The sequence below is a fragment of the Grampus griseus genome, assembly GCF_964374135.1.
Source record: "Grampus griseus genome assembly, chromosome: 3".
Lineage (NCBI taxonomy): Eukaryota > Metazoa > Chordata > Mammalia > Artiodactyla > Delphinidae > Grampus > Grampus griseus.
The window spans coordinates 76529436-76545297 of NC_139019.1; the positions used below are offsets into that span (position 1 = coordinate 76529436).

The 15862-nt window shown below is 37.6% G+C and overlaps 1 protein-coding gene across 1 annotated transcript in view; it reads right to left on the reverse strand.

Moving 5' to 3' along the window:
• SPATA9 (spermatogenesis associated 9) overlaps window positions 1–15862 on the reverse strand; it is a 73999-nt gene that overhangs the window by 3053 nt on the left and 55084 nt on the right. Inside the window, 3 exon segments of the mRNA XM_082649810.1 lie at window positions 2717–2812; window positions 13397–13543; window positions 13547–13624. Of these exon segments, the coding sequence (XP_082505936.1) occupies window positions 2717–2812; window positions 13397–13543; window positions 13547–13624 (321 nt within the window).

Genomic DNA, 15862 nt, shown 5'->3' on the forward strand with positions numbered 1-15862 from the left:
CTTTCCTACATCTTGGATGCATATATGACCAATTATCAGAGGTCACCAAAAAATGGTTTCTGTTACCTACTTAGAAAGTTTATAGCATGACAAATCATGTAGGATGGTCTCAAAAGCCTTTGAAAAATTAGAGAAATTTTGGTTTTTAATCTAGTTTGTTTTAGTTTCACCATAGCTGTTTCACCCCACCCATTTTCTGCAATGTATTTGCATCAATTCTGTATGAGATTCACATTTAAGATACTGAGCATGTCTCAAAAATTCAAAAGACTTGCAACATTTTTTATTCGATGAATTCAGAGTTTTTGAAACTGTAAATATGTTTAAAAAGTTCTTTTACTTTGTTTTTTTTTCAAGGATGTCTTGGCTATTCTTTACCATTTGCATTTCCCTATAAATTTTAGAATAAACTAGTCAATGTACACATATACACCTGCTCAGATTTTAATTGGGACTGCACTGAATCTATGGATTATGGGGAAATTTTAATCTTTATTATTGTGTGTTTCAATATGATCAAAAATATTAACAAATATGTAAAAGACCTCTAACCAAAAAAGCCATAAAATTATTAAGAGAAATTAAAGAAGATCTAAATAAATAGAGGAATACACCATGTTCATAGATTGGAAAAAGAAATTCTACCAGTTATCAAGACTTATTGTAAAACTCCTGTAAATAATACAGTGTTGAATTGGTGCAAGAAGACAAACAGAGCAACTGACTAGAACAAAGAGAATATAAACAGACCTACATATCTAAGGACATTTGATTTAAAAAAGAGGTGTTCTGGGGCAACAGGAAAAGGGTATTTTTCCCCCAATAAATTGAGTTGGATCAACTGGATACCAATGGAGGAAAAATTTTACCCTTACCTCATACCAATTCCAGATGTAATCTAAAAGTGAAAGGCAAAATAACAAAGCTCCCAGGATATATCAGAGGGAGTAGTTTCAGGACCTAGGATGTACGTCAAGATTCCCTAATTAAGACATAAAAAGCACTTAACATAAAGATTAATAAATTGGGCTACATTAAAATTAAGAACTTCTGTTTTAAAAGGCATTGCTGAAAGTGAAAGGCTAGTCACAAAATAACTCTGCCCATATTCAGCCAAAAAAGGGTTTGTTCTAGTAATATAGTTAAAAGTACAATTTGATAATAAAACGATGGACAACTCCAAGTAGGAAAATGAGAAGAGACTAACAGAAATTAACAAAAGAGGATATCCAAATGTCCAATTACTGTATAAAAGTATTCAATCTCATTAACAATCAAGAAAATGCAGATTAAAACCACAATGTGATAGTACTACATACCCACAAGAACGGCTATACTGGAAAAGATTGACAATACCAAGTGTCAGTGATGATACAGAGCAACTAGGATTAATAATCTGCCAGGATGAATTGTTAAAACCATTTTGGAAAACTTTGGCAATATCTGCTAGAGATGAACATATGCAAATTCTACAGTCCAGCAATTTCACCAAAACATATGTACAAGAATATTCATAGCAACATTATTCACAATAGACAAAGTTGTAAATAATCTAAATATTCAAAAATAGAACGGATAAATAGCTATATATTCAATCAATGGAATACTACACAGCAATGGCAATCAACAAACTACTGTTACAGGCAACAAATCTCACAATGATAATGTTAAGCAAAACGACAAATACAAAAGAAAGTATAGTATATGATTTCATTTATATACAACTCAAAACTGACTATGGTATTAGAAGTCAAAATAGTGGTTGCCTTTACAGAAGAGGTTAGTGGGGCTTCCCTGGTGGTGCAGTGGTTGAAAATCCGCCTGCCAATGCAGGGGACACGGGTTTGAGCCCTGGTCCAGGAAGATCCCACATGCCATGGAGCAACTAAGCCCGTGCGCCACAACTACTGAGCCTGCGCTCTAGAGCCCGTGAGCCACAACTACTGAGCCTGTGTGCTGCAACTACTGAAGCCCGCGTGCCTAGAGCCTGTGCACCGCAACGAGAAGCCACCACAATGAGAAGCCTGCACACCACAACGAAGAGTAGCCCCTGTTCACTGCAACTACAGAAAGCCTGCACGCAGCAACAAAGACCCAACACAACCAAAAATAAATAAATAAAATTAATTAATTTTAAAAAAAAGAGGTTAGTGATTGTGAGGGGTGCAAGAAAGAGTCTTCTAACATGATGGTATAATGTTTTGTTTCTTGACCTGTGTGATACATAGATTAATAAATTTTCTGATAATTCACCAAGGTGTGTACTTTTCTCTTTGTATGTTGTACATTTTTAAAAAATTAAAGATAAGTATAAATGGCAGTGGATTAAAAGAAAATAACCCTTATAATTTATAATATTCTTTATATTTTTGTCATGCTTTTTAATGAACACTTCTGGAATTCAAAAGACAGAATAGTGAACTTTAACCAACCATGGCACAATGGCTGGAACAAAACAACTGTAGCTAAATGAAAGCAAAACCAAAATGTTTTGAGCAAATAGTAATACGTTTTATAAAAATAAAATAAGTTTAGTTATCTAAGCAACTTAGTTTTTGGTGGATTGACTTGGCTCCTTAGAAATGTAATTTTTTAATGTAAAATTATTCTGTGTAACAAGAGAATTTAAATACTTTGGTTTATACAGTTTATACAGTATATCTTTACATAAAATAAGTATATTTATTTCTAGATTCTAATAATTTTATTAACTTACCAAATAAATGAGTGCTGCGTATGAAGCATACATTATGCTAGTTAAAGCAGTCTTTGCTGGGAAAGAAATGATTTCAAACAAAGATCCGTTCCTGACCTGAAAAAACGAAAGAGTTTTCTCATTAAAACAAAAAATTTTCAACGTTACAATGTTAAATTTTACAATGTTATTGTAAAATGAGAATTCAAATATTTATAAAGTCATCTACTTTAGTTCTGAGTTTTCTCACATCCTGAAAATATATTGTTTTTCTCCTTTACAAAAAGATACTTTCTTTTGCTAATTTAAATCTATGACAAATCTATAAAAAACCTTGCATTTCCAAAATCTGAATTACTTTTAACTTTCTTACATTTACCAAGTGTGCTCACTAGGGGGTGCCGCTGTGCCTGTTAGAAAAACAGTCTTTGTCCAAATTAATGTAGTCATCCTTTACTAAATTCTTCACCTCTTCAATTAAGCAAACAGCAATCAAAATACCGAGCGTTTCCTGGAGATTAATGACCTGCTTGGAAATGTTAATCATGAGAATGCTGAAGGCCAGGCATTAACCTTAGATGATCATTAAGCTTCAAGAAATACTCTGTGTTCATATTCAGCATATGCTTTTTGAAATGTAGATGTTTACACCAATAGAGAATTTGTCTCTCAGATGTTTCTACCTTCTAGAAGGTGTCCCTGCCTCAACATAACAGTATAATATATTCAGTTTAAGGGACTAGTATAATATATTCAGATTAAGGGACCTATACTCTCTTATAGGCTACCTCTGTTGCCTTGAGCTATAAGGACATGAAATGATGACATTAGGAAAAACACTCCCTTCCCATTCAGCAGTGAAGTGGCAGTTAGCCATGCTCCTCTGCAGTAAGAGCCAAGCCACTCAGAGGCTTCAATAACTCCCCAAAGGTACAGGCTGTATCCTAAAATCATGTAAATGCATAGTAAAAATGCACACAAATTAGAAAGAAGAGTATGTATGTGTTCATTAAAAAGTTATTTATAACACTGAAAAACTGAAACAATGATAGCAGAATGGCTCGGTAAATTATGCTATATCCACCCAATGGTATATTGCAGCCTTTTAAAAGGTGCTTCTGAAGAACATGTGATAATATTTTATTGAACAGACATTTATATGGCACTGTCTACCAGGTTCTGTTCGAAGTGCTTGTTGTTGTACTATACTCAGTTTTTGCTTACTGCTGTCACTACTGATGAAGAACAAAACTGCCCATCACAATTTTCTTCTTCTCTCAAGTGATTTATGGGATGCCGAAGCCAAGAATACTATCTAGCCTAGTAGCTAAGAGATGGTGGGGTAAGGAGGGAGGGGGAAGGGGAGTTTCCCTTTTTATTCCCTACGTTTCAGGCCATACCAACTCCTACGCATAGGTATAGGTGGGGGCAGTTTCAGCCCACTCTTTCCATAAGTCAGTCTGGAAAATTTCCCAGAAGTTCCTGGCTTCTGGAAAGAGTTTCCATGAAATGAAGCAGCTGCTGCTCTTTCCCTCTTGCTGAAAGAATCAAAATGATAGCCTGACATTGAATCCCACTATTGGGCTATAAGGAGACAAACATATAAATAGGGAGCAGAGGTCAGGAAGGAAATCAGATATACTCCAACAGAATGCCTTCTAGTAGAGTAAAAGATTCATGAGTTTGTGAATATATGAATGTTTAAGTGGAAGGTCCATAGTCAATAATTGGTAGGCCATAAACAATAAAAAATAAAAGTGGTGTCTGCATGCAGGGAAAATTACTCTGTTTCTGTTTCACTGCATCTTTCTTTTTCAGATTTTTGTCCTTCACCTAAAAATAATTAAAATTGATGAGTTTCAAAATAAATATGTATTTTATATATGTTATGCTTCTCAGCCATGAACCTGTATGTTGCCTAAGGGTCACTTTTTCACCATTTTAATGCTTTTAATAAATACTTGCTATTCCTGTAATAAATCAGCCCTGTAGAAAATATATTTCCTCCAAAATTTATGTGGCTACTGGCTAAGTAGCCATTTTTCCATTTTATGACTCACTTGCAATACATGTTTTTCACATTATAAACCACACTGTTTCATTTTGGTTTGCTATGAGCAGGAACAGTATATGGTAAAACTGAGATAAACAGGAGAAATTTGGAAAATGGAAGGCTTTGTCTAGATTGTCTTGGCCTATTTCAAAAATTTTTATCTTAACCTCATAATTACATGAATTTTATTTGCATTTTAAGTTAAAAGTATCTTGATATCATTATACCCATATATTTCTTTTTTGAATTTAGAAATATTAACATATAAGATACATGGATATTTCAATCTTTAACTAAATTTCTCCCACATTATCTCATGTTCCACTTCTCCCACATAATTCTGACTGCCTTGTCTAATAAAAGAAATATCTATATTCATCTTATTTTCACTAATAATGAGATAAATCACAAAAAAGCAAACTATAAGCTGTTTAGAAAATAGAGACCCACTTACAGATAACCTGCAGGTTGGAGAATTACCAGGTCCAACTTAATTTATGTTGTCCAAAACCATCTTGATGAGAGATATCAAGGGAGTTATAGGGGAAAAAACTCTAACAGTGATTCACAAATAAGTGTTGGAAGAAGCACTGACTGCTTTTATAGGTTCAGAAAATAGTGTTTCCTATAGGTTTGGGAAAGCTACATGATCATGTCTTTGCTTAGCAACCCACAATACTTGTGAAGACAGGAAATACTCCTAACAGTCCACAGAAAAGAAAGCTATCTGACTTTATTTACCCCAGTATTAACATCCTGTGGAGCAGTGCTGTTGAATGAGCTCTTAATCAGGTGGTCCTATAAAAGCTCAAATGTCCCAAACTCTTGGCCAACCTGCAAAAGTACGTCTTCAAGATTCCGAGACTTCTACTTTCTAGGAATTGTCCTTTGTTCCCAGGTCTTGAATTATACCACCCAAGATAGCCTCATGGCAAGCCCATCAAGGAGCTACAGAAGTTCCTGATATTTGTGAGGTTTCCAGTTTAAACCCCAAACTGGAGTCTACCTCGGAGGGTGGGGGTGAGGAAGAAACTTTACTTAGATAAGCCTTTGACCTTCATCCTGAAAAAGGGAGCACAAGTTCACTGGGATCCACTTACGGCACACGCACTTTTGAGGCTAAGAGTTTTCTTTACTTTGCCCATCTCTTGCCTATGCCACTCCACAGAGTCTGTACAAAGTAGAAATAGCCATCTCTAATGCCACTATAAGGAAGATTCTATCACAGAAAGAGCTCCTGGTCCTGTGGCCCTGCGTTGGGCTGCCAAAGTCAACGACTATGTCTGGGAGCTGACGTGTCTTGGCTGAAGTCAGCATTCAAAGCAATTATCTAGGTCACTGAAGCCTAGGCTGCAAACTTCGCTCAGCCAGGCAGCTTACAAGGCTAAGCAGATGCAGCATTCTGTAAGTACTGCTGCTGGGGATCTTAAAAATCACCAGGAACTTCTCAGTTTTCCGTTTCTAAGGCCCCTTGTAGAAGAGGCAGGTATACTACTATAATCTCAGCCCAGCAGAATGGGGAAATGTTTGAGGAGCAACCTGACTCAGCACCCATATAGCCAGGTGCAAAGAAAGCCTCTTTTAACAAGACGGCCAGTTGGACAGCCCTGACCCCAACTCTCTGTGCTCATGTCACAAGCCACTGGAATCTCTTCAGGTCACTTATATTGGTTGGGTCTTTGGGTAGTTCATATTTGGCACAATATCATTAAATATGCTAAGATACACAGTACATGCTCTACAGCTGAGCATGCAACCAAAAGGCCTGGATAGATTGTCAAGAGAGCTCCTGTGACAGCGTCTATACTCTAATTATCTTGACGAGACCATCACCATATGCTACATCTCAGACCACACCAAAAAGCTGAAACACTACCTAGTTACAGGCAGTAATGACAATGCCCCTCTATTTCGAGTTCTTGAGGGAAGTAATCTGCCTGACTGGCATTCCAAGCTACCTGATAGCCAGCAGAGTTCTGGTAGAACCATTTAAGGTAGAAATGCATCTTTCCATCATTCATCATCCTCAGATCAGTGATGAGACAGAGCACATGAAGAGGATCTTTAAAACTTTGCTTCTGATAGGTTAACTAGGCTGCTTACCTTTCTAAAGTGATGCCCTCCATGCAGCCACAAAGCATATCCCCTGGTATAGTAATTCCATATTTCACTCCTTGTATTTCTACATGCCACAAAGTTCCATCTTGACACAGGCAACCTGACAATTCTTTTTTTTTAAAATTTTTAAATTTTATTTATTTATTTTTGGCTGCACTGGGTCTTTGTTGCTGTGCGCAGGCTTTCTCTAGTTGCAGTGAGCGGGGCCTACTCTTCTTTGCGGTGCGCAGGCTTCTCATCGCGGTAGCTTCTCTCGTTGAAGAGCACGGACTCTAGGCACGCAGCCTTCAGTAATTGTGGCACGCAGGCTCAGTAGTTGTGGCACATGGGCTTAGTTGCTCTGCGGCATGTGGGATCTTCCCGGACCAGGGATTGAACCGGTGTCCCCTGCATTGGCAGGCGGATTCTCAACCACTGCGCCACCAGGGAAGCCCCAGCCTGACAATTCTTGAAGTAATTCATGCTGGAATCTACTCCAGGTAAGCTGAACTCTGTGCTGTGCCACTTACCTCTCAGCACACTCTGGCACCATGGATACATTCCATTCACAGACCAATTCACTGACCTCCACCACACCTCATATATTACTCTGTTGTTCTTTTAATTCTCCAGGCCAGTATCTTCACTATTCATACTTCTGTATCTTTCCTCACTGAGACTTTACGTTTGAGCTATTTTGTTTTCTTCCTTGCTACAACTTAGGTTCCTTTCAGTGGCAATCCTGAATCTCTACCTAGCTAATACATATTACCCAAGAAAAGCTTCTTCCTCACTCCTAACCCTCAAGGACCCCAGAAGCTCTGACTTGGGACTGTTCCCACTTATCACACTTCAGCCATATGGAACTACTTACATTTCCTACATAAGTCATGCTCTCTCTTGCCTCAGCTTCTTAATATACACTGTTCGCTTCCTTGAATGATTCTCCTACTTCTTCACTGGGCTAATTTCCCTTCCTTCAAGTCTCAGATCCAGTATCATCTTCTAGAAAGCCTACACTGATTACACTTAGGAATTATACGCTCCTTGTTGATGCTTCCATAGTACACTTTGCACACTTTAATCATGCACTCAGTACACTCTACTGACATTGCTTACTTGCCTATCATCCCTAGAGTCCATAGGACATCTATGAATCCCTAGTACCTAAACTCTTGATTTTATATGTCAGGTTTTCAATAAGAATAATGTTTACCAAGTGAATGAAAAAGTAGAATTACACCTCATTTACTTCCAAGAAGAAATTTAACCACCTTATAACTTGTAAAAGATATTAAGAAGTAAAGCTGAAGGATATCTAGTTCCAGTAACGTGGCAGACTGAGCTAGTGGGGAACCTCTCACATAAAAAAATCTAGAAATTCTATATAAAATCAAACTCCAAAAATTTAATACAAGACTGAGTTCACAAAAAGTGGAAGGAAAGAAAGAAGGGAGGGAGGGAGGGAGGGGAGAGGAAGGAAGAAAGAAGTCCTCCTATGCTAGGAAAGAAGAGGGAACTAAAAGCCAAGCAGTAAGCGTGTGAGATTATGTCCCAGGAACACTGGGGTTGCTACTGGATCCTGAAATAATGGCTGGGGGCTTGAGTTTTAATAAAGATCCTGGAGATGAGACTTGGATGCACGTGAGGTGAGGATCAGGCCTTTACAGAGCTGCAATCTCAGTGAAAGGGGGAATAGAAAAACTGCACCCACCAGTCCAAAAAGAAGGAGAGGAAGCTGGTCTCCACCAGGGACTGATATCTCCAGAGCACAAGCAAAATCCTCTAGAGGAACAGTTCTACTACCAAGGCCAGAAGGGATTTCTATTTTTAAAAAATCCTTATTGGAGAAAAACTTTAAAAAAAAAACAAAGAAATAATGAGGAGACACAATATAGATCACAATAGTCAGAAAGATTAGCATCCCTCCAAAATCTTAAAGAATAATATTTTAAAAGACCATAAATAAGTATTTTTAAAATAGATTTTTAAAAAGAAATAAACCTATGAAAGGACACTTTGAAAGAAGTGGAAATTTGGGGGAAAACACCAAATAGAATTTCTAGAGATAATATAATGTTTGAAATTTAAAATACATTTAATAAGTAAAAGAGCATATTAGATACAGCTGGAGAGAGCTGGTTGACTGGAAGACAGATCAGAGGAAGTTATTCAGGATGTATCAAAAAGAGATAAAGAAAAGGAAAATATGAAGAAGGTAAGTGGACATAAAGAATAAAATGAGAAGGTCCAAAGTATGTTTAGTAGGCATTCCAGCAGATGAGATTAGATAAAATGAGAAAGAGGCAATACTTGAAGAAATAATGGCTAAGAGTTTTCCAGAATTGAAATTATCCTCAAATTCAAAAATCACAAAGGCTCCCAAGAATACGTACCCATTCCAAAAAGCATTTTGACAACAGCTAATAAAACTGAAGATGTGGGGCTTCCCTGATGGCGCAGTGGTTGAGAGTCCGCCTGCCGATAAAGAGGACACAGGTTCGTGCCCCGGACCGGGAAGATCCCACATGCCGCGGAGCGGCTAGGCCCGTGAGCCATGGCCGCTGAGCCTGCGCGTCTGGAGCCTGTGCTCCGCAACGAGAGAGGCCACACTGTGAGAGGCCCGCGTACCGCAAAAAAAAAAAAAAAAACTGAAGATGTGTATCCCTCATGACCCAGCAATCCCCCTTGTAGATATATACCTGGAGAAATGTCTCATACATATGGACGAGGAGTCATTTACAAGAGTGTTCAGTGAAGCACTGTTTGTAATACAAAAATTTTGGAAACTAAATTGTCCATCTGTTCAGTAACAGATAAACTGTGGATTACTTTTTCTTATAATGGAATACCACAAAGAAGTTAAAGTAATAAACCATAGAACCATAGATATATATATCAAAAATGTTGAGTGAAAAAGGAAGTTTCAGAAGAGTAAGTACAGTATCATATCATTTATATAAATTTTAAATATGCATAGGATGATAGATGTATACAAATGTAGTTAAACTATAAAACATGCATGAAAATGCTTACATCAACTTCAGGATAATGATTACCTTTGGTAGACAAAAAAAGGAAGGGATCGGAGCATGGTTAATTATATTTCTTTTTATAAAACAGATATCTAAAGGCAATATGGCAAAATATTACTACCAGTTTAAATTTGGGTGGGACTTCTGATAAACTATTTTTTATATATTTTGAAATATTTTATTGATAAGAATTTAAAAAATTAAAGCTAGTTCCTAAGACAATTAGAACAAGAGCAAAGGAGAAGATATTTCATAGGTGTTGATTCTGTATTGATGTCAAAAGAGACAGTATATGGACCCTGGACAAATCACTTAGTCCCTCAACCTGGTTCCTTCATCTCATTTCCTGGAATAAGTTATCACAAATGAGCTCTAACTTCACCTATGGAAACTCACTGTCAGGCAAGGCAAAAGGCAAGCACATTGTGTTTTTTAGTTCTCATTATTGGATAGAAGGAAACAGATTCCACTGGAAAGGGAGATTATCTTCCTGCCACTGAACTTTCATGAGTATTGTGAGACAATCCTCCATAGATATCTCTCATTCCTATACAGCAGCAGTCCCCAACCTTTTCGGCACCAGGGACTGGTTTCGTGGAAGACAATTTTTCCATGGACCAGGGGTGGGTGCCGATGGTTTCCAGATGATTCAAGTGCATTACATTTATTGTGCACTTTATTTCTATTATTATTACATTGTAATATATAATGAAATAATTACACAACTCACCACAATGCAGAATCAGTGGGAGCCCTGAGCTTGTTTTCACTTGCCACTCACTGATAGGGTTTTTGGTTTGTTTAATTTATTTATTTTATTTTTTGCTGCGTTGGGTCTTCATTGCTGCACTCGGGCTTTCTCTAGTTGTGGTGAGCAGGGGCTACTCTTCATTGCAGTGTGCAGGCTTCTCACTGTGGTGGCTTTTCTACGGGAGCACAGGTTCCCGTAGTTGTGGCTCATGGACTTAGTTGCTCCGCGGCATGTGGCATCTTCCTGGACCAGGGCTCGAACCTGTGCCCCTGCATTGGCAGGCAGATTCTTAACCACTGCGCCACCAGGGAAGCCCCATTGTTAGGGTTTTGAAATGAGTCAACAAGCAACTGATTTATTATGGTCTCTGTGCAGTCAAACCTCTCTGCTAATGATAATCTGTTATTTGCAGCCACTGCCAGCACTGGCAACACCTCCTCAGCTCCACCTCAGATCATCAGGCATTAGATTCTCATAAGGAGCACGCACCTTAAATCCCTCGTATGCGCAGTCCACAGTAGGGTTCACGCTCCTATGAGAATCTAATGCCGCCACTGATCTGACAGGAGGCAGAGCTCAGGTGGTAATGCGAGCGATGGGGAGCGGCTGTAAATACAGATGAGGCTTCGCTTGCTCACCCGCCGCTCACCTCCTGCTGTGCAGACCCCCAGCTGTGCAGATTGGGCCTTCTGATATGGATGAATAGCAAACAGCTTTGTAAGCTAGAGAAAGTATATTCCTTTGGAGAGATCTAGAGATGTACTTCCCAAGATATGTCACAGGGCACTAAAGATAAAACCTTCTCCTTACCCTCCAGAAACATTTGTTTCTCTCTCTCTCTCCTCTCTCTCTCTCCTCTCTTCTCTCTCTCTCTCTCTCTCTCTCTCTCTCTCTCTCTCTCTCCCCCTCTCCCTCCCCCCCACCCCCGCTTCTCTCTCGGATGCTGGGCAGATGTGCCAGGATCCCTATAAAAAGATGAGTCTCCTGATTTCAAGGTTCCTCTCCTGCAATGCAACTTACTACACGCATAGTTAACATCCGGCTGTCACCACATTGCCCTGTGGGAACTGACACAAGATACTGCTCTGGCTGCTACTTTTGCTTGTCTCTTCTGTCAGTGTGTGTGCCTGTGTATTTCTATAACTGTGGCAAACTAACTTGTTAGCTCATAAATAGTGTAAAATCTCAGCTCCTTCACAGTTTTAACTTAGCAAAGAGGAGAAAAAAGAAAGACTCTGAATAACAATAATGGACAGTGTCTTTAAACATAATTTCATAATAAATACAGAAATATTCTTCAAAGGACACTTCTTACATCAACTCTCTATGAAAACTATGGGTCTAACAATGCAAGGAAAGAAACAGCAAGGCAAAACATTAGATTCAGAAAGACATTTCATTGGGAATTTAAAATAATACAGTTCAGCTATGTTTCTTTTTGATGATCTAAAGATACAGGGATAAGCCTTAATAGTGCTCAGAAATCCAATGGTTAACAAACAGAAACCATTTTTTACTTTCTCAAACATCAGGTATTATAAAGGTGTCTTTTATAAATGTTGTCTCAGGCAACTCATAATTGAAATATCTGATGATTTCTGGAAATGTCAAAATCTTTGATTAAAAACAGATTCCTATATACTGAATATTTCATTTATTTTAGCGACCCATCATCTATTTTCTCATATTCTTAAAACAACACAGATTTTTGTTTGAGGATTCATCCTTTCCCCATTCTTAAGTCATGTTGTCTGGATGGGGCTCCAACCCCTACTCTAGAAATGAAGCAGGTAATCAAGTCCTAGGCCAATCAATGCACCCCCATTTCCCTGGTTTAGAGGTAAGCCATTCTCTTAGAGTGAACCTCAGGACTTGGCCAGGAATGCTGGGTCAAGGACTCATTCTTTTCTGCTGTAATTGAACCTGGAAGGATGTAGCCTGGGAACAATTGCAAATCATCTTGTGACCACGAGGGGAAAGTCAGTCTATGAATGGAGTCAACACAGAGATAGCAGAGCCAAGAGATCAGTAAAAGAGAGAAACAGGATCCTGAAGGTATCATTTGAGTACCTATATCCAGCTATGCCTGAAACGTTCTCAACTCTGGATTGTTCGAGTACAAGAACTAATACATCTCCTTTCTGGCTTAACTCTCCCTTCAACAAAGGAATGCTTTGAATAATGCCCAGATTGAAAAACCCAGAGTTCTGTGCCATAAAGTTCAGAAAAAAAGAAACTGGTCCTGAAAAACTTTGACAAAATATAATAGGACCTCAATAAAACAACATAGAACACATATTTGAAATAGACCTGGACACTGACAGGTCTATCGAAATGAGTTTATAGCTAAATATACTCAATATGTTATGTCAAAGATTATCTTGGAAACATAACAAGGTTATGGGGAAAAGGACACAAAGCACAATCATTTTTAAGGCTTGTTGTAGAATTTCTTTCAGATTTGACATAGGTGGTAATTTGCATGCTTATATTTAGGTTGAACCATTTGAAATTGATAGTTTCATTTAGTTCAATCAAATAACAAGGGAGAAAAAAGTCTGCATTACTTCCTTTTTCACATTTATTTAAACAAGAGAATATACTATACTGAAAAAAGGCCCATCTATTTATTTCTCTTATCCAACTATTCTTGTTTTACATCTAGGACAACCAAATGTGCTACATTTTCATTTTCCAAATCTTACAATTTCAAAATACTTCCTAAAAAAAGATCCATAGCCTGTGCAAATGCAATATTTACTTACCTGCATGTTATATAGGGGTTGCTTTGGTGCATTAACTTCCTTGAGCAGACGATGAGATACGTCCCTTAACTCTAAAAGTCTGCAAGCAAGCTGAGGCTGCAGAAGTCTGGCAACTGATTTGGAGGATCTGGATATGCTGTTTAATCCTCAAATTAATGTTCCTCGGTTGATCTTGGCTAAAGCAACAGCCATTCTGATTTTGGATGTTTTTTGCACGGGTTCTCTTTTCTGGAAAATAAGCCTTTGAAAAGTGACAGATGTGTGATTCTCCAGTGCAGTATTTATTTATTAAAAATTTTTTATTTGAAATATAGTTGATGTACAGTATTGTTAGTTTCAGGTATACTATATAATTTGACATTTGCAAACAGTATGAAATGAATATCACAAGTCTAGTAACCATCTGTCTCCATACAAAGTTATTACAATATTATTGATCATCTTCCTTATGCTGTATATTGCATTCCCATTACTTATTATAGAACTGGAGATTTGTACCTCTTAATCCCCTTCACCTGTTTCACTCACACTGCTCCCTCCCTCCATTCCCCCTCACCCTACCAGCAACCACCCATTTGTTTCCAGTGCATTTTTTAAAATCTACTTCAGGCAGAGACAAGTACCATATAACTGTACACTGTGCCTGATACTAAGTGTCCAATAATTATCTCCCACCCTCCTTACAATTCATTGGCCCCACCCCAGGTATTTAAATATTTATATGAATATATGATTTTTTCCTTAGGATAAATATCCAGAATTAAGTTAGTAGCCTAAAGATATAAATTTTTCATTTTTCTCTCTGGATTTATCTGTTTTTTGCATTGATTTTTTTAAAAAGAGCTCTTTCAAAAGTAAACAATCTTTTAAAAAAATATTTATTTATTTGGTTGCACTGGATCTTAGTTGTGCAGGTGGGCTCCTTAGTTGTGGCACATGGGCTCCTTAGTTGTGGCTCACAGGCTCCTTAGTTGCAGCTCTCTGGCTCCTCAGTTGAGGCACATGGGCTCCTTAGTTGTGGCATGCGAACTCTTAGTTGCAGCATGAATGTGGGATCTAGTTTCCTGACCAGGGATCAAACCCTGACCCCCTGCACTGGGAGCTCAGAGCCTTAACCACTGCACCACCAGGGAAGTCCCAAAAGTAAACAATTCGTATTCAAATATCATTCAGTGTTTGAATTGTTCAAATAATAATTCTTATTCAAAACTGTTACAAATAGTTTCCCAGCTTACTTTAAAATTTTTAAATGATAAAATATAGCATATATACATAATACATAATGTACAATTTACTTAAAAAAATTTTTATTAGTTAAGGTGCATATCAAAGGAATGATTTTAATGATCCCAGACTCTTGCTTCTTCCCATACATAGAAAAGTGCTAAATTCATTAACTTGAGACATCTGGTTTTTTTTAATTGAATGAAAAGTTCTTTAAATTCTACAGTGCTTTACAATTTTCAGAAGTTTAACATACATGATTTCATATAATCCCATAATAACCCCTTTTTTCCAATCCCCTAACCTTATGTTACCCCCCCTTCCCTCTCCCCACTGGTAACCACTAGGTCGTTCTCTATATCTGTGAGTCTGCTTCTTTTTTGTTTTATTCACTAGTTTGTTGTATTTTTTAGATTCCACATATAAGTGATAACATACAGTATTTGTCTTTCTCTGTCTGACTTATTTCATTTTAATGCCCTCCAAGTCCACCCATTTTGCTGCAAATTGCAAAATTTCATTCTTTTTTATGGCTAATATTCCATTGTATATATACACCACATCTTCTTTATCCATTCATCTGTTGATGGACACTTAGGTTGCTTCCATATCTTGGCAATTGTAAATAATGTTGCTCTGAACATTGGGGTGCATGTATCTTTTCGAATTGGTGTTTTTGATTTTTTGGATATATACACAGGAGTCTGATTGCTGGGTCATATGATAGTTCTATTTTTAGTTTTCTTTGAGAAATCTCCATACTGTTTTCCATAGTGGCTACACCAATTTACATTCCCAACCACAGTGTAGGAGGGTTCCTTTTTCTCCACACCCTCACTAACATTTATTTGTGTTCTTTTTGATGATAGCCATTCTGACAGGTGTGATATGATATCTCATTGTGGTTCTGATTTGCATTTCCCTGATGATTAGCAATGTTGAGCATCTTTTCATGTGCCTGTTGGCAATCTGCATTTCCTCTTTAGAAAAATGTCTGTTCAGTTCTTCTGCCAATTTTTTAAGCAGGTTGTTGGATTTTTAAATGTTGAGTTGTATGAGCTGTTTATATATGTTGGACATTACCCCTTACCAGTCATATCATTTGCAAATATCTTCTCCCATTCAGTAGGTTGTCTTTTTGTTTAGTCAATGGTTTCCTTTGCTGTGCAAAAGATTTTAAGTTTAATTAGGTCCCATTTGTTTATTTTTGCTTTTTAGGAGATGGATCAAAAAAAAATATTG